The sequence below is a fragment of the Furipterus horrens genome, unplaced genomic scaffold (assembly GCF_987537825.1).
Source record: "Furipterus horrens unplaced genomic scaffold, mFurHor1.1.pri manual_scaffold_2, whole genome shotgun sequence".
NCBI classification, from domain to species: domain Eukaryota; kingdom Metazoa; phylum Chordata; class Mammalia; order Chiroptera; family Furipteridae; genus Furipterus; species Furipterus horrens.
This window is the reverse complement of record NW_028327172.1, coordinates 116,375,809-116,400,749: the sequence shown is the minus strand read 5'-3', so window position 1 is coordinate 116,400,749 and position 24,941 is coordinate 116,375,809. Positions and strand designations below refer to the sequence as shown.

General features: G+C 36.3%; 1 protein-coding gene across 1 annotated transcript; it reads right to left on the bottom strand.

The window, feature by feature from the left end:
- Positions 1-530: 530 nt before the first annotated feature.
- On the bottom strand, positions 531-24,941 carry CUNH4orf17 (chromosome unknown C4orf17 homolog). Its single transcript, XM_090267957.1, has 8 exons — positions 24,815-24,941; positions 21,919-22,131; positions 19,590-19,654; positions 14,245-14,388; positions 6,656-6,737; positions 5,279-5,468; positions 2,383-2,426; positions 531-861 (listed from the first exon to the last, which is right to left on the bottom strand). The coding sequence occupies exons 1-8, from the start codon at positions 24,939-24,941 to the stop codon at positions 659-661; spliced, it is 1,068 nt and encodes a 355-aa protein (XP_090124083.1). The 3' UTR covers positions 531-658.

Sequence of the window (24,941 nt, the reverse complement as noted above, 5' to 3'; positions counted from 1 at the left end):
ATAGCAAGCAAATATTCTAAATAAAAGACTGGCTAATTGGAAGATAGAATACAGTAGTACACTGACAGGATGATAGCCATGACCCAACAGTGTTTTATTTTAAAAATATAAAATGTTCAATATTAGGAAATTAGTTATATCATTCACAATTAATAATGAGTGGAAACTAATTTCTTTCTGGCTCATAAGTTAGGGATAATTTTTGTAGCTTTTCTTTTTTGGAGAGAGGTAAGCATTTTTCATAATGTCCCAACAATATTATGACACCACAGATTGTGAAAATTAGCTCAGATGTAAACATTCTCTGTCAGAGTTCTAGCAGGTGTTGAATTATAACTTGCTCAATTCTGATATGGATAATTTTTCTAGTATCAGGGCCCTATAATTATGTAATAATACTAACAATGCAAGATTATAAGTGTAGTATATAAATAAACATTATTTTTTATATATGGTGTTAAAATTAACTACAAATAGAAATACTGTCTCCAATAATATTTGGTTAGCAGCATTATATGCAGGTGCTTTGAGATTTACATGTGCCACCAGATAGAGGAGCTATTGATTCCTTGTTACCAAAATATTTTTAAAATAGTAATCTGATGTTATAACAGAGTGAAGGTCATGTTTGTTAAAGAATTTGCCCAGCCTAGAATTTCTACCTTTGGTATGTTAAAGGAGAAAATGTTTTGGGGGGAGAGAGAGTGTATCCGTGCTGTATACACTTTGCTGACATTGGTTTTGTAGATATGCTCTCCTGAGTTTTAGGCCTGGGAGGAGACTTTGGTTTGCTGAAATATTCTGCAACAGGTATTGTCATCTTATTTCTTCTTATAACCATTGGAGGCTTGTGCTCAGCCTCTGAAATAGAAAAAACAAAAACAAAAAAAAATCTCTAAATAAGACCCTAATTGAGACATCAAGTATAGCTTCAGCTATGTTTTAGTAGCAAATAACAAAGAAAAAAATGATATGAAGTTTAGATGAACAAAATACACCCAAAATTAGTAAAATAATCTATTCTGATCTTTCATATTATCTGCTCATCTTTAATGAGCTCTTTATTCTATAACATGTAGATATGTCCTTTACTCTTAGATTCAAACATTATTTGGTAGAAATGAATTAGGACTGGTGATGGGCATGATGGGACCAGTAAGAGAAAGAAGAAGGATCTATGGTCATGATACACAAAAAATAAATAGACAAGTAGGTTAAAATGAGTTATTTGTACTCATGAGACCTTCCCAAGGCCTACATGGTCACATCCAAGGAGGAATAAGGATTTGAGGAGATGCTAATATCAACACTGGAGACAGAGGGGTATGACTTGGGGATTCTTACACAAAAATTGTTCAAATATTTAGACAGGGCAAAATAGATTGGTGGTGAACAGGTAAGACATAAAGTTGAGTAATAAAAACATCACCATCAGGATTTTGCAGTCCTGGGGTGAAAAGTTTGGAGAAGAAGACAGATAAAATAGACAGTCCTTGGAGTGTCACAATAAGGTGGTACTTTCTAATTTCTAAATTACACTTGCTCTTGCCTCTTAGAAGATAGAGCCCCTTTTGGGTTGGTTAACTCCAGCAGAGCCTGCTGGGACCTAGAGTGACCACCAGGAACTCTTAGTTGATTACTATGTCATTCCTCGTTTAAGTTGAACTTGTAGAAATAATAAGGTAGACTTTTGTTTGAAACTAGTAGACATACTTCATAGCCATTACTCTATAGTCATCGTTGCTGTGCTTGTTTTAAGGCTAGGAGTTACCAATCCCACAGTGATGATTCAGTTATGCTATATGGGACCAACATAGGACTTTATACAATTCTTGATTCTTCTTGGCCCAAATCATAGGCTGGGGCTTGGGCTTGGGCTTGGGCTTGGTTTATAGAAGGGACACAAAATTGCTCCTCTGTCTTGAATTTCAGCTGTCTCATGGGGCATCTGCTGGCTGATTGCCATTTTATTGTTTTCTCTGGTTCACTTTGTTTCTAGGGAAAATCATTTGGCTCCATGACAGTTAAGCTGTGAAGAACCAAAACTCCGAGATCATTGTATGGTCGTTAAGTCAATGCAGGGCTTTTCCTGTCACTGGATTGGCATGATCGAACCTGTAGCTCCCTGTGTCCTTCTGTCTTGCTTCTCAAAGAGTGCCTGTCCCTAATGAGTCACTTTACTTTTCAATACAAAGTTAAATTTAAATCAAATTTATCTCTGTGAGAGATTCAGCAGATAATGCCCCTTAGAGTAGCTGGAAATCACTATTGTATTTTACTGCATTTAAAACCATGGCTCCTTAATATATGTGTCCCTAACTAGTTAGATACTTAACTGGTTTCCTTATAACAACTCAGTAATTATCACAAACTGTACTTAACCTTTTGGTACTTCCTTACTTTCTTCAGATCCTTGACTTGACACTCTGAATCAATTAGAGAAAGAGAAAATGAAATTCACAGATACAAACAAGTATTTCCTATAGACTGCATTATTATCATATAAGCTAAGTATATGTGTCTTAAATATGCTATTATAATTCTTTGTTTTTCAAAGTAGACAGTATTAAATGTATTTTCCAATGAAAAATTCTTCTGACTTTGAGTAAATATCTAAACAGTACATCATACTCACTAAGGTAGAGAGATGGCCCCTATCTCCCAGTTTCTAATTTTATGGAAACTTTAAGGTGGAGACAAGTTGCAATGCTACAAAATTCTCCTATTAATGATTTTTAAAGTGATCTGTTGTGTGTTTTGAATATTATTACCTCTGAATTTAAGTGTTACTCAACTTTTAACTTAAATAACATCTCACCACATCCTTTCACCATGATGTTATACATAAATATACATTTTCTTCTGTCATTGAAATTACAAGGTTTAGAAAGAATTTTTACTGCAGTATTTCCAATTTTCTTAATAGTTATTTTTCCATCTGACAACCCCCAGAAGTATGTCAAAGATAATTAAGTGAAGCAATTTATCTTAATTTTGCATTGTTCTATACAAAAAAAGTGATACCTCTATGATGCACATTTAATAAAATATACAATAACAATACAATTTGGATATCCTTTATAGCTGTTATTTTTAGGTAAACTAAAACAAAAAAACAAACAAAATCCCCACTATATTTTCTTAGATTTCTGGGTGGCTACTCTTGCTTTGCCCTTACTGGAAAGGGAAGTTTCCTCAAAAAGAAAGATTGTGGACTTCTGGCCAAGATGGAAGCCTAGACTGACACACTCTGTCTCCCTCCACAACTAAGAAGGACTACGACTACCACAAAACCAGAAATAACAAGAAGTTCCAGAAAATAAAGCTATATGGAAGTCCAACGTATAAAGTTATAAACAAGTGGTGCTCGTCCAGACAGGTAGGAGGGGCGAAGCTGGGGCAGAGAGGTCAAGCTGTGCTGGCTGCAGCAGCAGCAGTGGCAACTGGCGGCTGGACTTCAGTAAGCACAGACACCCATATTTAAGGGGAGGCGAGAAACACCTGGGGACCACCCCTAGCTACAGACAAAACCCGTCAGCTCATGATTCCAACATCATGGAAGGCAGACCCCCATTGCCTTGGACTATGAGGCCCAGAGGGTGTGGGGACAGAGGAGGAGGCTCCCAGTCTCTCAGCAGGAAGTGAACGGCAGGAATTCATCTTGGACTCCCACCCACACACAAAACTCCATAGCATGGTGAGAAGGGTCACCTGGTAGTGACGAGTGCATGGGGCTCCACCCCCTGTAGCATAGGAGGTGTGACAGCCCTGCCCAGGAAGCAAAAAACAACCAGGATGGCAGGGATAATGATAGAGATCCCAATCATACAGCTGACCAGAAAGCAAATACATGAGTTAATGGACAAACAAATAGATAAACTTTCTGAGGCTCAGTTCAGAGCTATAGTTATAAGACAGCTTACAGAAATAACAGCGGGACTTAATCAAGATGGGGAAGGAAGGAAGGCTAGTCCTGCTGAAATGAACGAAAACACATATGAAAAAGTGGTGAGGGAAGGAAAACCAGGGATCAAATCAACAAATTGGAACATACGGAAGGAATAAACAGTCAACCAGTGTAGAAAGAGGAAACAAAAATTGAGGAAAATGAGAAGCTCAGAAACCCCTGGGACAACTATAAGATAGTGAACATCCGAATTATAGGGTTGCCAGAAGATGAAGAAGAAGAACTAGAAATTGAAAAATTATGTGAAAAGATAATGAAGCAGAACTTCCCAAACTTGGGGAAGGAAATAGACTTACAGGTCCAGGAAGCACAGAGAGTTAAAAAAAAAACTGGACCCAGGGAGAACCACACCAAGACACATTATAATCAAAATGTCAAAAATTAAAGATAAAGAGAGAATCTTAAAAGCAGCAAGAGAGAAGAAAAGAACCATGTACAAAGGGTTCCCAATTAGACTATCAGCTGATTTCTCAAAGGAGACCCTGCAGGCAAGAAGGGACTGGCAAGAAATATTCAAAGTAATGAAAAGCAAAAATCTACAACCACAATTACTCTATCCAGCGAAGCTGTCATTCAGAATAGAAGGGAAGAGAAAATGCTTCCAGGACAAAGTTAAACTGAAAGAGTTCATTAGAGCCAAACCACCATAATATGAGATGTTAAAGGGACTTGTTTAGAAGAAGAAGGATCAAAACTATGAACATTAAAATGAAAACTGTATCACAACAACCAACAACAGAAGCTAGGAAATCAAAACAAAGGCAAACTAAGTTGGCAACAAGAATGGAAAAAGAATTATAGGTATGGGGAACATATAGGGGGGAGGTCAGTGGGGAGGAGGAAGGGGGGAAAAGAAGGGAGATGGTACAGGAATTAAGAAGCGTAGTAGGAAGGAGTGGAGTAAACAGGAAGATGATGAGAAGAACTATGTGCACAACCAATGGGCATGGACTAAAGGGGGGACAACTGGAGGGAGGGGGGTCACTAGTGGAGGGGAGCAAAGGGAAAAGAAATGGGGACAACTGTAACAGCATAATCAATAAAACATATTAAAAAAAAAAAAAGAAAGGTTGTTGGGTAAGGAAGACATATCCCCTGCAAAATTGCTCTGAAAAAATAGAATTTAGAATGATTCTCACTACATTTATGAAAATGAAAACAAAAAACAAAAAAAGAAATACACATTGTTGTCATTTATTAAATAAAGAGGAATTAAGACCTCAGCATGTTTAGTGTTTTGAAAGATAATGAAAAGAGAACTCAAGTCTTTATGTACCATATGCCCCCTGGGTGGCCGTTGTTCCTAATTACCTGGTCAGCTGATGTCCTTCTCTAGATCTGGTCGGCACTTTTGATTTCATGGGTGGATCTGAGGGTGGTTTAACTTTGGTTGGCTTCCCAGTCACTGCTGCTAGTTCTGCTGATATGCTTCTTCCAGAGAGAGCCAACAAGTTTACCTCAGCCAGCTCAGCATGAATCAAAGCTGAGACCCACTCTTTTTCTGATTTAACAAAAGGGGTGGGAAGGACATGAAGGTTGTAATTATCATTTTCTAGAAACACTGAATTAGTTCTTTTTATCCAGCACCCCAGTGTAAAAGACTGGTAATCTGTTTTCTGGGTAGGCACCTATGTGTGAGTCATGGTTTCTGCAAACAAGTTGCTTCACAACAACCTAGCTGCTGTTGACCTGTGATATTATAGAGTGCCCAGAGCAGTTAACTCATTGAGGTACTTGTACATGAATGGCAGTGGGATAGTTTTCAAATACTGAGTGCAAAACTCAGCCTTACAGACAACTGCCCAAAGGAAAAAAGTTTACCTATAAAAAATAATAGGTACAGCCCTAGCTGGGTAGCTCAGGATAGCCCTGATATGCCAGGGTTGCAGTTTTGATCCCTGGTCAGGGCACATGCAAGAAACAACCAATGAATGCATACGTGAGTGGAACAATAAATTAATATTTCTCTCTTTCACTTCCTTTCTCTCTCAAAAATAAATTTAAAAAAATAAGTACAATAGGATCTCATTAAATACAGGCTGATAGTTAAATAATAGCTACAAGCATATCTATAAAGATATACAGGAAAATGGTATCTGTGATAATTTTTATTATTATTATTCATTTATTTATTTATTTATTTTGGTTCTTTACCCTCCAGCCCCACAATATGCACTTATTTCTTGTATAATTTTATTTTAAGTTATATTTACCCCAAAATGCTTTTCAATTGCCTGCCAAGTAGTCTCGAATTCCTGTGGTAAGGAACTATTTCCAAAATGCTCCCACTTAAAACATTAGTCTGTTACTGGAATATTGGTATTTCCTAACTTTGATTATGGTTTTCAAAGAGTTGTCCCCAGACCAGCATAATTATCAGCCTCATCTGGGAGCTTGTCAGAAATGTGGATTCTCAGGTCCCACCCACCTCGGAAGTTTGGCCTCAGTCAGTCTGATGACCAGCTAGGCTTGAGGAGAGGATAGCTGCTCTATGCTTTTTATGGTTGTCCCATTAAGACTGGTATATGTTTTCGTGGAACAGGCGAAGAAGGGTGTAAAGGAAGCTAGGAGATGACTGCATTGATGGCTTTCGTGGTGAATTGGCAGAGCTGTTAGAATCTGGAACTTGGAAGGCTGTGCTACTGCCACCCATACCACAGGTAGAAACATGCTTTGTGTAAATCTCACCTTTTGAACTTGCATGAAGCAGCCACTGTAGAACTTCTGCCAGAGAGTCAGTACGTAAAATGTTACAGAGCTTTGCCAGAATCTGACAGGGAATATTAGAGTCACATGGTGAGCAAATAAACAGTGCAAGGCTTATAAATTCCCTTTACTTTCTCCACAGTCTCAGCTTGCCAAGTGTCACTCTGTACACAGTACTCAATTACATCAATTAGGATTTTAGGTTGGGAGCCAGTGGAATCTTTGATAAACATCTTCAATACAAATAGTCATAGTTTAGTTTAGGCGATGTGGCTTTCCTTATTTTTTTTTAAGTATATTTTATTGCTTATGGTGTTACAGTAGTTCCAATTTTTTCCCCTTTGCTCCCCTCAGCCCAGTACTCCCCTTCCCTCCAGCAATCCCACCCCCCTTAGTTCATGTCCATGAGTCATGCATGTAAGTTCTTTGGCTTCACTCTTTCCTATATTATTCTTAACTTCCCCCTGTCTATTTTTTACCAAACAAGTATGCTTCTTAATCCCTGCACTATCTCCCCATTTCTCCCCCTCCAAGCTGATAACCCTCTAAATGACCCCCATACCTATGATTCTGTTCCTATTCAGGTTTGCTTAGTTGGATTTTGTTTTTATTTTTTAGTTGATAGTTGTGAGTTTGTTGTCATTTTAGTGTTTGATCTTCTTTTTCTTAAGTCCCTGTGACATTTCATGTAATAATGGCTTGGTGATGATGAACTGGTTTAGCTTTAACTTGTCTGGGAAGCACTTCATCTGCCCTTCCATTCCAAATGATAGCTTTGCTGGATAGACTAACCCTGGTTGCAGGTTGCATTTCATCACATCGAATACTGCTTGCCAGTCCCTTCATGCCTGCAAAGTGTCCTCTGAGAAATTAGCTGATAGTCCTATAGGCACCCCCCTGCAGGCAACTCTCCACCTCTCTCTTGCTGCCCCCAGGACTCTGTCTTTATCTTTCACCTTTGGCATCTCAATCATGATGTGACCTGGTGTGGTCCCCTCTGGGTCCAGCTCACCTGGGGCCCTCTGTGCTTCACGGACCTGTATGTCCATCTCCTTCACAAAATTTGGGAAGTTTTCCTCATTTTTAAAAATCTTGCTTCCTCATTCTGCACTGGTTGATTGTATTTTTCTTCCTTATGTTCCAAAGCATTGATTTGAACCCCGGTTTCCTTCCCTTCACCATTGGTTTTGTGTGGATTTTCCTTCGTTTCACGTAGCATACATAGCTTTCACTTCTTCCCTTATGTGTTTGCCGAACTCAAGCATATCTGTCAAGCCTGTGAGCATCTTTATCACCAGTGTTTTGAATTCTGCATTTGTTAGGTTGTCTATCTCCTCATCTGTGAGGTTGGCTATCTCCTCATCGCTTAGTTCTCCCACTGGAACCTTGATCCGTTTCCCCTTTTGGGCCATATTTCTCTCTCTCTTCATTCTGACAGGCTCCTGTGTTTGTTTGCCTCTGCCTCCCAGGTAGAGCTGTTGCTCCTGTTACATTGTAAGGGGCAGAGCCTTAGGGATTTGTCAGTGCAGGGCAACCTGTTCCACCACGTTGTGGGGGAGGGGTCTGAGAGGGAACACTGCTGCCTTCCCAGCACTTGCCCCTTTTCCAGGCACCTCTCCCACTACCACACTGGACTGGCACCTCTCTAGTTGCTGCAGTGGCCGTCATTCCCAGAGTGGGTGGGGTCTGCTGACGTCCTAGAACCGTGGGGGCCCTTTAACTAAGTGAACTCTGCTCGGAGACCAGCAGTTTCTGCCTCCACCCCAACCCGCACTGGTCTGCACAGTCAGAAGCAATGAGGCTTGATTTTCCCTGGTGCTGGGACTGTGAGCTGTGGAGCCTAATGAGGAGCTAGGAGCACTCCCCAGGTGTACCTCCCAACTTTTTAAAACTTGTGACTGCACTTTCTGCAAGCCTGCTGCTGCTGCCACCAACACACCGTATCCTCTCTGCCCTGGCTCCACCCCTCCTACCTGTCTGGATGAGTATTTCTTCTTTATATCTTTGTTTACTGGACTTCCATGTAGTTTGGTTTTCTGGAACTCCTGGTTGTTTCTAGTTTTGAGGTAGTTGTATTCCTTCTTAGTTGTAGAGGGAGATGCAGCATATCTGTCTACACCTCCATCTTGGCCAGAAGTCCGTGGTTTTCTTATTTTGTCTATTCAGTACCGACATCATCTGGAGGAATCATTCATGTTTTTGTTGTTGTTGTTCTCTTAGGAAATGGATCCTTTCCTTCTGTACCATGGGGTTCTAATGGGGATGTAGAATGGTCCCCCCATCAGTACTGCTGCTTTCTATAGTGAGTGAACCTGGCTGGATTCATCATTGTTTCTCAGTTCTCTAAACACAGTGATTGACCCAATGGGATAGGAATCTAATTCCCTTTTGTCAATCAGAATCCTTCTTCCAAAATTTTTATCTGACGCTAAGGGCTAAAATGTGAATGATGAGATAAATATATGAATAATTAATTCTAATAAAAATTGTCTAGCTCTGGCTGGTGTGGCTCAATGGATTGAGCATTGGCCTGCAGACCAAAAGGTTGCTGGTTTGATTCCCAGTCAGGGCACATGCCTGCGTTGTGGGCCAGGTCCCCAGTTGGGGGTGTGAGAGAGGCAATCAATCACTGTTTCTCTCATACATCATCTTCCTCTCTCTCTCTTTCTTCCTCCTTTCCCATCTCTGTGGAAGTAATAAATAAAATCTTTTTAAAAATGGACTATAATAAGCATTAAAGTGCAAAGTAGTAAGCACATGTAATGATGTTTCCAGTTTGATCCTAAACTTCATCTGCTGTTGGAATGTAGACATATCCGAAACTTATACCTGTCTCCTGAACTTCAGTCCTATATAACCATCAGCCTACCAGATGTATTTGCTTAGATATTCTATAGTTACTTTGAAACAAAATATCTAAAAACTAAACCTCCATCTTTCTCTTCCTAACACCTGCACCAGGTTCCCCTGTTTCAGTGGACAGCACCAACATATATTCAATATGTATGTTCAAGCCAGAAGCTGGGATTCGTCCTTACAACTCCCTTGCCTTTTTCTACAATATACTGCCAGAAAACAGGTTCAGTAAACACTTCCTTGTAAATATTTCTCAAATCTCTCCATTTCTCTCTATTGACACAGCCTTGACCTAGTCTAAACCATCATCAATTCTTTCTTATGTTACTGGATCATCTTTTTTCCTAGTATCTCTACCTGAAATCTTTTATTAGAATAGTTTTATTTCAACAAATATTTATGTCTAGCATTGATCTAGATGCTGAAGATATAGAATTGGAATTAAAGGGCAGAAAAATCCACTGCCCTGTATTGAGCTTTGTTATATTATTAAGATTCTTGTCCTCAATAATGCCATATCCTGAAGACAGTAAGTTAAATTTGCTTCTAATTTCACAAGAAATCAACGGCCATGAGAAAAGTAGAAAAAAGAATCCTTTGGTATTCTTTAGTCCTCTCTGCTCTAATGGTAGTTTCACCAGTATGGTGATTGTACATTATGCCAGCATCTTTAACTCATAGATCACTCACTGATCAACTTTGAGAAAATATGATTATCCTTTTGGTCAGAAGAAGATATGTCCTCCTAGGAAACCTCCTGCTTTCTTATCATTGAGTTTTGTTTTGGAAGGTAGTAAATATATTGGCAGGAGAGTTTGATTTGTTGAAACTTAATTTTATGATTTGGAGTGTAGGTCTAGAGTAACCCCTACTCTGGGGCTAGAGTACCCTACTCTTTTTTTAAGGTTTGACCTTTCTGGAGTTCTCAACTAAATTCCTGATATGTTCATCAAGGTCTTTTCAGTCTGGCATATCAGAAGTCCAGCATCTCTAAGCAACATGCTGCTTCCCATTAACTCTTTCCTCCAGGTCTCAGAATCTCACCCACTCACGTGCAGCTTATATCAGACTAAAGACTCATGAAGCCCTTTACAGACTTTTGGAGCTCATTCTCTCCACAGATTCCTCTTCTTCAGGATTTTAATTTGCAAATTCCAGCCACTTCAGCATCCCTAAAACCTAGACTCTGTTTTCTCTATCTGGTGAAGCTGTTACTCTGTTTGGGTTTCACTTTTCTTTTCCTCAATGGTCATGTATTTGTACTGTATGTTGCCCAATGCCTGAAAAAAAGTTTCTTTATACAACTTTTCCAGTTATATGGTTGTTTACAGTAGAAAGCTCAGTCTTGAACTTAATCTATCCACTTTGGAAGCAGAATACCTTGCCTGCGATTTTGCTTCCTTCTCCCAAATTAATTCTGCATATTGTATCTAGAGTAATTTTTCTAAAGTACAACTTCGATCATGTAATTCTTGTACTTAAACATAATTCAGTATCACTGCTGAACATTCTTCACTGACTTCCCACAGCCTTTGTGATGAAATCTGAACACCTCAATACAGCTTATAAAGTACTTCATTATCTGGTCTCTGCTTAATCCCCAACCCCATCTCTGGCAACATTCTCCCTGCATTCTCTGCAACAGCCATACTAATTGCTTTTAGTTCCTTGAGTAGACAATGTTCTCACTTCTTAACCTCTAGACAGAAGTTCTCTTGGCTGAGAATGACCTTTTCCATACTTCTCTTTATTTCCTAATTATATCTTAATATTTTTTAGGTTTCTTTCTAACCTTCAAAATCCTCCTCCTATCTGATCTTACAACACCTGTACAATCCCTTTCATAAACTCTGTGAATGAAGGAACAAAATTTGTTCATTTTCTCCATATGATGGCTCTAGTAGCGCTTAGTTGTCTTTAACTTCATTTTAAACAATTTTGTTAGATTATATTGTAACAGCTGTCATATAAGTATGCGTTTTAAAAGGAATTTATCAAAATTGGTAAATTTTTATATAGACATTAATATTGAAGATGGAAAAATAATCAACATTTTCAGCATATTATGCTTCGTTATTTCAAGAAAGGTAAAAACAAATGAAATGCAAAATAAGATTTGTGCAGTGTATGGAGAAGGTGCTGTGACTGATCAAATGTGTCAAAAGTGGTTCGTGAAGTTTTCTGCTGGAGATTTCTCACTGGACTTTGCTCCATGGTCAGGTAGATCAGTTGAAGTTGACCACAATTAAATCCAGACATTAATTGAGAACAATCAATGTTATACTACACAGGAGATAGCCTACATAATAATATCCAAATCAAGCACTGAAAATCATTTGCACCAGCTTGGTTATGTTAATTGCTTTGATGTTTGGGCTCCACGTAAGTTAAGCGAAAAAAGTCTTGACCATATTTCCACAAGTAATTCTCTACTTAAACATAATGAAAGCATTCTGTTTTAAAAACAAATTGTGATGGGCAATGTAAAGTGGATGGATACTTTACAATAATGTGGAATGGAAAAGATCATGAGGAAAGCAAAATGAACCACCACCAACCACACCGAAGGCTGGTCTTCATCCAAAGAAGGTGACATTGTGTATATGGTGGATTGGAAGGGAGTCCTCTATTTTGAGCTTTTTCCGGAAACTCAGGTGATTAATTCCAACAAGCACTGCTCCCAATTAGACCAACAGAAAGCAGCATTTGACAAAAAGCATCTGGAATTAGTCAACAGAAAATGAAAAATCTTCCATCAGGATAATGCAAGACCACATATTTCTTTTATGACCAGGCAAAAACTGTTACAGCTTGACTGGGAAGTTCTGATTCATCCACCGTATTTACCAGACATTGCACTTTTGGATTTCCATTTATTTTGGTCTTGACAAAATTCTCTTAATGGAAAGAATTTCAATTCCCTGGAAGAATGCAAAAGGCACCTAGAACAGTTCTCTGCTCAAAAAGATAAAAAAGTTTTGGGAAGATGGCAAAATGAAGTTGCCTGAAAGATGGCGGAAGGTAGTGGAACAAAATAGTGGAGTACATTGCTCCATAAAGTTATTGCTGAAAACAGGAAACTGAACAAACTTTTTGCCCAACCCAATATTTCTATAAATTAAAGCTCTTTAGGAGGATTGCTAAAAACAGCATCCTAATAGACACAGAAGTCTGTTTTCATTTAAAGTAATAATTGTGAAACTGCATACTTTTTCATATACACCCCAGTGCAAACATATCTTGATTTCAGAACCCATTCAGAGTTACCTGCCTGAAGAGAAGGAAATTGGAATATGTTCAGATGTTTTGTAGAATGCATGGAAGGATGTGATACCACCAAGATGAGCTCTATCTTTAGGACTCTTTTATACAAGCCAAAATTTTTAACGACCTGTTTTCTTCCTTTACTTCTTCCCCTTTAATTTATTTAACAAATAGTAAACAATTATTTGCTAAAATTCCATGCTGTTTGTGTCAGCTAATATTTTTTGAAACAAAGTGATGAGTGCTGAGGAATCGTTTTGAACAAGGTAGGTGCCTAGCATTTATTCAGGCAGTGAAGATAAAGCAATAATCAAGATAGACAAGTATGAGATCTTATAAGACTTAAATTTTAGTGTGAGTGAGGTGGAGAGACAGAGACAACATTGAAAAAATAACTAAATATGAACATATAAGATATGACATGATTTATGAAAAAAATAACAAAGGGTAATGGGATGGAGAGTGAGTGGGTAGGTGCCTTAGGTTGAGTGGTCAGAGAAAGTACTTCTGAGTAAGTGGTATTTAACCTGAAACCTTAATGAGAGGAAGGTGACCACTGAAAGGATTAAAGAGAAGAGAATTCCTAGCAGGGGAAAAGTGCTCAGGGATGGAATGAGGTGGACAATGATTCTGGAGTCTCTGTAATATAAAGCTTTAGCCAGATCATCAGGAAATCATGTATAAACACAAACCATATCTGTAGATATTCTCCCTTCTTGCCCTCCTTTCTTCTTATTCTCTTTCCCAATTTTGTCTTCAACATTAAGTATTATACCCAGTGACACTTTAACACTGTTCCTTATCAGGATTATTCATTAACAACCCTTACAACATGCTCTGTTATTTGCAACTGATACTACTAATACTTATTTTAAAATTCTATCAGAGTCATCATTACAGTATTTTGACCCTTAATTCATTGTAGCTGGTCTTAAAATGAGAAAAAGTGGAGGTTTCCAAAAGGATCTAAAGAAGGTAAACAAAGAATGGCAGATAACAAATATTAGCTGATTGGTTTATTCTTAATATGTCATTCTCAGAAATAACTGTAGCTGGAGAGAAACATTCAGTAGTCTGATATGACATATTACTATTTATATAACTAATTTAACCCTAGACAGAGATAGTGTCTCCCAAGCATTAGGAAGATGATAAAGAAAGACACAGGGACAATGTTGTTTGGCAAATGCCAAGCTTTTCATTATGTCTAAGCCAAATACTGTTTTTTATTTTTAATTTTTAATTTTTTTTTTAGCAGTGATAGGATTCCAGGGAGAAGTAAGACTACAAATGAAAATAGGATCAGGCCTTAGATTTTAGGCTAAGTGGTTTTAATTAATTAAGTTGTCAAAAGAGAACCAAAGACTTGTAAGGATGCTTAGTGATGTGATGTTTTTGTTTGTTTGTTCATTCTGTACCCAATTTATGGATTAAATAAACCTGCCCCTTACTTTGATTTCCTGATCCAGATAGTTTGGTATGCATATGGTGTTCTCTTTGACATTGGTCTTGGTACTCATCACTTCTGAATAACAAGATCCAGCAGTAGAGCACTCCTTTGGAGGTGAGGGAGGATTTTTTACTTCAATTTCTTCCTAAATCAAAGATACAATATAATCAATATGCATTTGCATCCACTTATATTTTGCATAAAAATTAAATGTAAAATGAATGAGAAATATTGTAGCTAAATGAGAAACATACATAAAAGCAAAAAGAGGTTAGTTTTATCTTCCCTTAGATATCTAATTTTCAAATATTTATATTCAGAGACAGAACAAATAGTAATACATTATTTACCTTTTGTGAAACCACTTTAAACCCCTGGCTGAACATCAACATAGTAATTTTTAAGTGTTTAATGTATAACTTTTATTTATATTGCTGCTTCATATAAAAACCAACTCCTGAAATATAATAAAATTTTCTATTGAGTTGGGTAGATTTCTCTTTTATGATTGGAAAAGACAGCCGAGTGGTTTTATGGTGTATCTGTAAAGAGTGAACTGCTGCCTCCTTGCTCTGTAAATGTCAGCTGAAAGCTGGAGAATCAGAAAGGTAAACTTAATTCCCTTGATTAGTTGGAAAAAGAAATAGCAAGTCTATTTTCTTGTTTTGGGAGATAAAATATACTGTTTGAAATAATTCTTTAAAAAGTCTGTAGGAGCTTTAAGTCCAAGAAGAGTTATAGATCTGTATGGCTATTCCAAGAAAGGTATTTTAACCTTCAGAAGTGAGTGGTATATAGACACACAGAAACTAGTGACTGAATGTGTCAGCAACTGGGGACTGTGATGACCGAACTTGCTTGAACAATGTTGAACTGTTGACATTTACTGAAAATAAAGCTGCAGTGTACTTAGATGCATTCTTTTGTTAAAGTTTATTATGTAGACTTCTTGTTTTGGGGAATAGCAATATGTGTGTGTGTGGGTGTGTGTGTGTGTGTGTGTGTGTGTGTGTGTTTGGTTTAACTCTCTAATTGGACACAGCTAAAAAGCAGATTAAAATTAAAAAAAGAAAATCAAGGAGTGAGCGAAATAGGGATTAATGGGTCAAAAGTGAAAAGAAAGTAAGAAGCTTGAAGTATAACCAGTGCAATAGCCATGTTTTGTGTGTGTGTGTGTGTGTGTGTGTGTGTGTGTGGCCATTGATCCTTGAGAAAGGGAACTTTTCTTTTGACTTAAAGGTCCTGAAAGAGAGGACCTAAATTTCAGGACCTGTATAAGAGGCACCCAAGGGCTATATTCTCAAAATAAAGGTGACCTAAAAATGTAATAGTCCTTAAAAAAATAAATTGATCTAGGCTTATAGGGCCTCTGGGTTCTTATAAAAGTAAACACAAATTCTCCTGGAATAAAATTCATTTACCATGGGCTTCAGATTCCCACAAATTATTTCTCATACATAATATTCAGCATCTGAGCTGTGACTAAAAAAAATTTATAATGCTAATTAGAAAAAATGTTAACTTAATACTACTGAAAATGTTACATAGCAATAATTATGGAAGCAGCTAAAGCAATCCTCAGAGAAGAATTTATAGGTTTAAAATATATATACAAGAAAGATAAAAGAAGCTAGACAAAGAACAATAAAAATATGTGAATGAAAAGAGAAAAAGATAATAAAAATAAACAAAATAGAAAAGAAATATTAACATAGAGGAAGAAAAACACAAAAATTAGTTCTTTGATATGCCAATAAAATTGAAAAACTTCTGTCAAAACTGATCAAGAAAAAGATATAAATTAACAAAACATGTAAAAGAGTACACCTAACAGATCTGGCAGATATTTTTAAAAGAATATGAGGATTTATGACATTGTTGATAGATTTGAATGTTTATATGAAATTAATAATTTTTAGAAAAAGAATATGTTACCAAATTGAATTCAAGAAGAAATAGAAAACCTGAACAATGCTATAACAAAACAAATTTTAAATTAAGGAATGTTATCAGGGTTGAAGATAATAATTCTACTTATTTATTAAAGGGTCATTTCATCGAGAGAACATAATAAACCTAAATAGTTATACTCCTAATAAAATAGTTTTAAGTGACATGATAAAAAACTGAATGAAATGAAAAAAATATAGAAATCTACAATGATAGTCAAAGATTTCAATACCTCTCTCTCAATAATTGACAGAAAAAGTAGAGAGCAAATCAGTAAGGCCACAGAAGATTTGAATGAGAGTATCAACCACTATGACCTATTTTTTTTTTTTTTGCTTCCATAAGATGACTTTCTTTTTACATTTTAATACATTTATATTTATTTTTTCTTTTTATTTCTTTTTATTTTTTTCCATCAACATTAATTCCCCTATTACTTCTTCTACCTGCACCCACCCCACCTGCACCCACCCTTCTTCCCCCAACAATCACTACTGTTGTTACATTCTACCCAACTACAGAGTGAACTTTCTTTTTCATGAGCACATGAAAAATTTGTCAAGGTCAACCATATTCTGGGCCTTATAACAAATCTCAATAACTTTCTAAAGTTTCAAAGTATTCTGGGTAAGGAGAAGTTAGCTGGTGTAGATATCCATGGTCTGTGAAGGTGGTGGACACATGGCCCATATTTATGCCAGTTCTCTAAAGTCCTGGTGTTCTATTACCAGAAATGGGTAAATGAGATTTACAAGAAGGAGATCAAGGACATCCTCACACAGTATGACTAAACCCTACTGTTAGCTGATCACCATCACTGTGAATTTAAAAATCTCAGAGGCCCTAATGATCACTCCCAGAAATCCTGCTGATAAACCCATCATGAGGATCAGGCTTCACCTTTATAATAAACAATGGTTGTGGGATTTAAGGTTTCAAGAAAACTGGCCACAGTGAAATTAAATTGGAAATCAAGCACATAAAGATATCTTCAAAATCCCCAAATATTTGGAAATTAAATAACAAGTTTAAGTAAGTCATGTGTAAAAGAAGAAATTAAAAAGGAAATTAGGAAGTATCTTGAACAGAATGAAAATGAGAAGTCAACATAATAAAGTTTCGCAAGGCAGTAAAAAAAGTCTCAAATCAATGATCTAAGTTTTCATCTAATATGTCTACAAGCCAAAATTAATGAAATAGAAACAGGAAAACAAAGCAATAGAGATCATCAATGAAATGAAAAGCTGATTCTTTAAGAAGATCAATAAAAACTCATAAACCTCTATCTACATAAATCAAGAAAAAAATCACATAATCATTAAAAGGATATTTTGTGAATGACTTTATACAACAACTTAGATGAAATAGACAAATTTCTTGAAAAACATAATCTACCAAAGCTCACTAAAGAAGAAATGGATAACCTGAATAGCCTACATCTATGAAAACAAGAAATTGAATTTATAGTTTAAAATCTTTGCTCAAAGAAAACTCCAGCCCTAATGGCTTCACTGACAAATTCTACTAAATTTTTAAGGAAGAAATAATACTACTTCTACTTAAAATTTCCCAGAATATTAAAAAGGAGTTATCCACTTATTCTATGAAGCCAGTATTATGCTAATACCAAAACCAGAAAAGACATTACAGGTAAACTGCAAACAACTATTCCTCATGAACACAGACATAAGAATGCTAAACAATGTCTTATGAAATTATATAAAAAAGGATAACACATCATGACCAAGTTGGGTTTTTCCTAGAAATGCAAGGGTAGTTTAACCTTGGATATTATGTAGTTTAACACTTGAAAGTTGACCAACGTAGTTCACCCTATTAACAGAATAAAAAAGGAAAACCATAGGATCATCTCAAACAGATGCAGAAAAAGCATTTGGCAAAATCCAACCCCATCTTTGATGTAAAAGAAAAACTCCCAGGACACTAGAAATAGAAAGGAATCTCCTCAATCATATAAAGGACATTATAAATAAGGTAAATTAACATGATACTTAATGATAAAAGTCTGAATGCTTTCCCCGGCAATTTAGGTAATCAAGGATGTCTGCTCTCATCAGTTCCATTCAACATAGCACTAGAGTTGTTAGCCATTGCAAAAAGGTACAATAGAGAGATAAACAGCATGTGCATTTGAAATTATAATAGAAGAATTAAAAATTTGGGATTTATCAAAATTATAAAATTTTGCTTCTTCAAAATATATAGTTACAAAAAAGGAAGACTCAGACTGGAAGAAAATATTTGCAAGATATATATGTGATGAATGACTTATAACTAGAGTATATAAAGAACTTTTACAACTTCATAATAAAAAGACAAATTGATTTAAAATGTAGGCAAGAGATTTGAATATACATGTTCCACACACAGATATATAGATGGCAAATAAGAACATGAAAGCATGTCAGCCTCATTAGTCATTAGGGAAATGCACATTTAAACCACAATGAGATACCACTACACACCCACTAGATTGAATAAAATAAAAATACTGACTATATCTCAGGATGTGAAGGAAGGGAAAATCTTATATACTGCTGGCAGGAATACAAACTGGTACAACCACTTTGAAAAAACAGTTTGGTAGTTTCTTAAAAAATTTAACATATACCTACTGTAAGACCCAGTCATTTCATTTCTAGATATTTACCCAAAAGGGAAGAAAATTATCTCTATACAAAGACTTTTACACAAATGTTCATATCAACTTTGTTAAAAATTGGAAACAAGCTAAATGTCTATCTACAGGTGAATGGATAAAAATATTGTGGAAATGTTCTTCAGCAATAAAAAAAAATGAACTATCCTTTTTATTGGCACATAACAACATAGATGAATCTTAAAATAATTATGCTAAGTTAAAAAAAAAGCAGATTAAAAAGGAGAAGTCAATATATGATTTCATGTATATAAAATTCTAAAAATTGCATGCTAAATATTTAGTGGCAGAGATAAATGTTTGCCCGTTGGGGACCAGAGTCATGAGAAAACTTTTGGTTGTAACAGATGTATTTATTCCCTTGATTTCAGTGGAGGCTCCTGTGGTGTGGATATATAGTTCTCAAAAGTCATTAAATTGTGCCCTTTAAGTACAGAGTGAGGTGAAAATAGGCTTCTAGTTGTAAGTACATGAAATGCACAGTTTATTTTTGTATTATTATTTATTAATTATTGTATTGTTTTACATCCAAACAACCGTAAACCTACTTTGCCCTACCCTGTATTTGCATTTTATATCATGTTAATTATACTTAAATAAAGTTGTAAAAAATATTGTGAAATGTGGTATCTTTTTAGAAAAGTATGGAAAGAAGAAAGGAGAGGGAATGATAAAAGTCAAGCTAAATAGGTAGCTATAAATAGTTGTTTCTTTACCTTTTTAATTACTAAGGGATTCTCACTGGAAGTTTTGAAGCACTCCTTGATTTTTCTACAGGGCTCTGAAATGATAGTGAGGAAAAATATACTTAGATCAAACTGAAAAAAAAATGTCTATCACATGCCATATACATCAGTTGCTGAAATAGATGGGCGTACATCTGATGAACCCAGGGACCTGTTTATAAGTATTAGAAAACTTACAGGTAGAATTGTACTATAATAACATAATAAAAGTGAATTTATATTATAAAATGAATTCTATGGCCAGGAGATGATATAAAGAAACACTGTAAGAGCTTTCTAGATCTGGATAAACTTTTTAAAAGTACATATTTCAGTGTAAGACATGCTTTTCTCTTTGGTTCCTGTCCATATAACTGTCACTGTCTCTAATTACAGAGACTGTATGTATGTTGTTTGCTCTGTGGAGAAAGCAAAGACATATGCTAAGTTATAATTACATTTTTTATTTCATTTCTTGTTTCATCCATCTCTCAACTCTATCCACTTAATACTCATCTATCTAAATCCCCCTAAGTTATCCTAAAACCACTTAAACCTTTGCTTTATTTTCCTTTGCATTAACTTAAAGATATATTCTAAGTGATGCTATCTTTTATACTGAAGCCATAGTTATAGCAATTTTTTTAAAGATGAAAAAATTTTGTGTATATACCCAATAGTAACTGAATTACTTAGAGTAAGGAGAACAAAGTTAAGGATGACAGTCTGTCAAGAGAACTCTTGAGGGAAACAGAAACCACTCTAGCTATTCTAGCAAAAATAGTACAATCTGTTGTTTCTAATATCATTGGAAGGGTCAGAACAGTGAACTCTGGTTTTGACCCTTCACAAATCATTTCAGAACAATTTGCAGCTGGCCCACCAAGGGGGGCACAGCCTTTATCACAATCAGAAAGAAGGGGAGGCAGGAAGTCACGGCCCCTTTAATTGCCGTCACAACATCCATGAAGTTAGATTATGTACTGGATCTCTGCTGCGATCACAAAGCCATCATATCTGCTGACTTTACCTTTTTGACGCCTATAAATCCAGAATCTGAACACTGAGATATTGTAGCAAAAACAAACAAACAAACAAACAAAACGTGTCTCTAGTCATGCTTGATTGCAGACATCAACCAAAAAGATCACCTTAGCCCCACATCTGCAATATAAATTTTACCAGATGGCAACACCTGATTTCCATCAAAGGGCTCTTGCAAGTGTAATTTTTAAGTTCCTATGTTTTACAATATAAGAAGGGACACTAGAGGAAGGTGAAATAAGTGGGCTTTGATTCTTCATTGCTAGTGAAAAGGCAGGATAGGAACTCTTGAATAAAAGATGAAATGAGCCAGCAAGCATGAAGACCTTGAATGGAATCGCATAGTAAGTACTCTATTAATGATCCCTCTTATCTTTTGAAAGATACATATTTTGCCATATTATACCAAAATAATTTTCATGTGTCTTGAAACATTTGGTAATAGCATATTATTGTATAAAGTAGGAGAAAGAGAACAGGATATCATTTTTACCATCCAGAATTCTTTATATTTTACCTTGACCTTTGGATTTGACCTTACTGTGCTTTCTTGTATCAATTTAAGGTGTACAACATAATGATCTGATGTAAGTATATATTGCAAAATGATTATCACAATAAATTTAGTTAACATCATCACTTCACATAGTTACAAATTTTTTCCTTATGAGAAATTATAATATCTTAAACTCTTAATTTTCAAATATACAATACATTATCATTAACTATAATATTTACGCTGTACTTTTGAGTAATCTTGCTTCATTTCAATTTAGTAAATATTAATTAATTAATTAATTTGTTGAATTGTTTATGAAAGACCAGGCACTGTGCTGGAAACTGGGGAGATATCAAGAAGAGCAAAAACTCAGAGCTTTGACCTTAAGGACTTTACTATCCAGTGGGGAAGATGTAAGCTTGAAATTCCATGACTATTGCATTTCCCCAACTCACTTTTTGTCTGAAGTAGTTCCCCTATCAATATTTTGGTATCTCTTGGCTACTTTTGCAGGAACTAGAGATTAGAGCCACACCAAATATGTCTTGGACATAATTAGTAATAATTATAATATTTATTAATATTTTTGAACTACTAAACTGAGATCAGATGAGTGAAAATTTTTTATAATGAATAACATATTTCCCACTGAGAAAATTTCATGACTATTTAAAAATTACTGCAGCCATTTTAGCAGTCATGTAAATCCCACCCTGTCCACTCCCCAATAGTTTGCAGGAGGCCTCAGGAAATATTTCATAGCTGAGAGGCACTCACCAGAATGAGGCCGCGGGGGATGCACTTTGACACTGTTTGGGGCTGGTGAGACTCTTCTGACTGGGTTCTCCAAGGGTGCAGTACTAGGTGGGTGACTGCATTTGGCAGATGGTATTTCATCCTTCTCCATGTGGTTGAACTGGCCAACATTCCACAATGTTCCCAATGAGTTCTCATCATCAATTACAGTACAAATAGGAATGTTATTCAAACCTAGGAAGTAAGTATAAAAAGACCAAGCCACTAGATTAGGTATGGGGCAGGTTTTCTTTGAGCAATCAGCAATGTCCCCCTAACAAGACGTTAAATGTACATAAGATGTCAGACTTCAAATTGTATGGACCAGTGGTAGTTTTTAAAAGTAATCGTAGCAAATTATACTTGCGATACACACTTCCTTAAAATATTCTGTCACCTGATTAACCTGAGAACCAAGCCCACATCTTTGATCTTTTTCTGAGGGTCAAATGGGGTAGATATGCCTCTATCCTAGACAGACCTCATATTTCCCAAGTTTTGATAATGACTAAGAGGGATCATGTTGGTCCTCTTCATGAAGACCAGATTGAGACTTTTTTGAAAGCATCCAGAATGTCTCAATGTAGAAAGGCATCCTGACAGACATACACTGGCTCTTCATTTGTACCGGCAGGAGGTGAAAAGCGGTTGGCACTTGGACTAGGAGGCAGGGTAACGCACATTGTGCAGGAGGGAAGGAAGGAAAATTTTCTACAAAAGGAACTCTACCTCATGTCAGAGTTCTGGGTTCATTCCCTTTCCTATAACAGCTTTTTGCTTTTGGTTCAAATACTGATTTATAGACAGATCGTCTTTTCAGTACAATGCTATGTCATGCCAAATTAGATGGCTTAGGATATGGGGATGTGCAGGTCATTGCTGTATGTTAATCAATGAATTATGAGAGGTAGTAACAGACAGCTGCTTTGTTTCACAGGAAGCATCTCGACAGTATTTTTCATATTTGCCATTCTTCCTAATCTCCCTTTGGTATAACCAATCCATGCCCTTCTTATTTATCTGCCTGAGAGACATCCAAAAGGTCTTTGCTGACAACCCTGTCTGAAATGCAGCCCATCACGCTTTATCTCCTTATGCTCTTTTATTTTTCCTATAGCATTTATCGCCTGTCATTTCTCTTTGCACATTGCTAAGCTGAGCTGTCCCAGAATATAAACTTCATGAGGCATGGATTTTGCTTCATTTTCTACTCTATTCCCTAGAATAGTCCCTAGCACAATGTAGGTGCTCTCTGGTTATTTGTTAAATGAATGGATATTTTACCAAATATAAAACTTTTATTTAATCTAATATTTTGAACTTTACTGATAGTAACTTCTTCCAAATAGAAATGAGAATAACATTTTGAACATAGCATCATATCTTACCAATTTATCTTAAACACCTGGGTTAGTGATTGCCCCAAGTGCATAGTGAAAAATTGCTTATCAAATGAAATATATAACAGATTAACACAGTAAATTAATGGAAAAAATGTCTTACTGCCTCCTTTAATTATAAAAGATGTGTATTTGTGTGTTTTGGTGGGCCTTTTTATCTTCCATTCCCACTTTTTTTTCAGCTTTGTTTTTCTTGTTCATTCATACATTTTCCACATATATATATATACACACATATATATATATACATACATATATACACGCATATACATATATATGTAATAAGACACTATTGAATACCACCTATCCAAAAGTTAGAAAAAAAAACTGTATAAAAATCTTTGAAGGATTGAATGAATATCATTAAAGTGGCTTTAATGCTAGAAATGCTAGAAAGTACTTGCTATAACCCTCTTCTGTATTTTATTTCACATTCTTCCTTGAATTATATCTATAATGCAGTATAAAACTGCTGGCAAGGGACTGACATTTATGTCTTCAAATCCCTTACAGGGCCTACCATAAGGCCTTGTGTATAGTAATATATGTTCATAGAAATATATGTTCAACTAAACAGAAAATATTCTTTGGAAATCTTCTGAGGATATGCCTGCTAATTCTCAAAATTGTAATAACTGAAATTGAAATGAAAAGAGAAGAGCAGCCAGTTCAGTTTCAAAGAGCAAAATTCAAGGTGTCCATGGAACATTCAGTACTTCGCACATAGGTCAGATGGACAGTTGCATATAGAGATCTAAAGTTTAGAAAAGGAGTCTGAGTCTAGAATACACATTGGAAACTGTTTGCCCTATGGAGGGTATTTGAAACTTGTGAATGGGTAAATTTGACTAGGGTCACAGTAGACTGAAGAGAGGAAATGGCTGAGGCCTGAGCTGTGAGAGACTCTAACATTTACTGCAGAATCCACAAAAATAAAAGCTGGGAAAGAAAAACCACAAAGGTAAGAAAAAAAAAATAGGAATAAATTGTGTTACGGAAACTAAATTTTAAAATGCAAAAGGAAGAGAGTGAAAGAGGGAAGGATAGAGGGAAAGATGGGAGAAGGAAGAGATGAAGGAAGTTAGGAAGGAAGGGAGGGAAGAATGAATGGGGTGGGGTAGAATACATGCTTCTTTAGGGCTGGTATTTAGCATGTAGATGCTAGCACGGCTGTGGGGTTGTTAAAATATTGAAATATTTTCATACGATTTGGCCATTGTTACCCTGAAGCCCAATTGACCCCTTTGGCGCCTCCTTTCCTAACAAGTGTGTAATCCCAGCATGAGTGCTGCTGCCGCAGAAGGTGCCTACCGTCTCCCTTTTGGCTCCAGTGCTGGCACCTGGTCTCAATAAGCAATGCCTGTGCCTCAGCAGTGGTTAAACACTGTGAATGGCACCCCTGTGTTTATCCACCAGAATTGTCGAGTAGCCTAAGTGTAGAAAAGAGAGACACATTCTAGGACCTTGAATCACCTTACCTTTGATGTGGCACACCCTTCTGGGATGAGGGGTGTGCCTGACTAGAAAACAGCTTCCCATTCTAGCCATGCTGTGGCTGCTTTTGCTCTCAAACTGAGCAGCAGGTGTCAGGGACATGAGGCTCAT

Coding starts and splice junctions, on each gene's coding strand:
- CUNH4orf17 (XM_090267957.1), bottom strand. CDS start 24,941: ATGAGCCTCATGTCCCTGACACCTGCTGCTCAGTTTGAGAGCAAAAGC. Junction 19,655..21,918: donor TCCCCCGCGGCCTCATTCTG/GTGAGTGCCTCT, acceptor CTATCATTTCAG/AGCCCTGTAGAAAAATCAAG. Junction 862..2,382: donor AAGTAAGGAAGTACCAAAAG/GTTAAGTACAGT, acceptor TTTCTATTTCAG/AGGCTGAGCACAAGCCTCCA.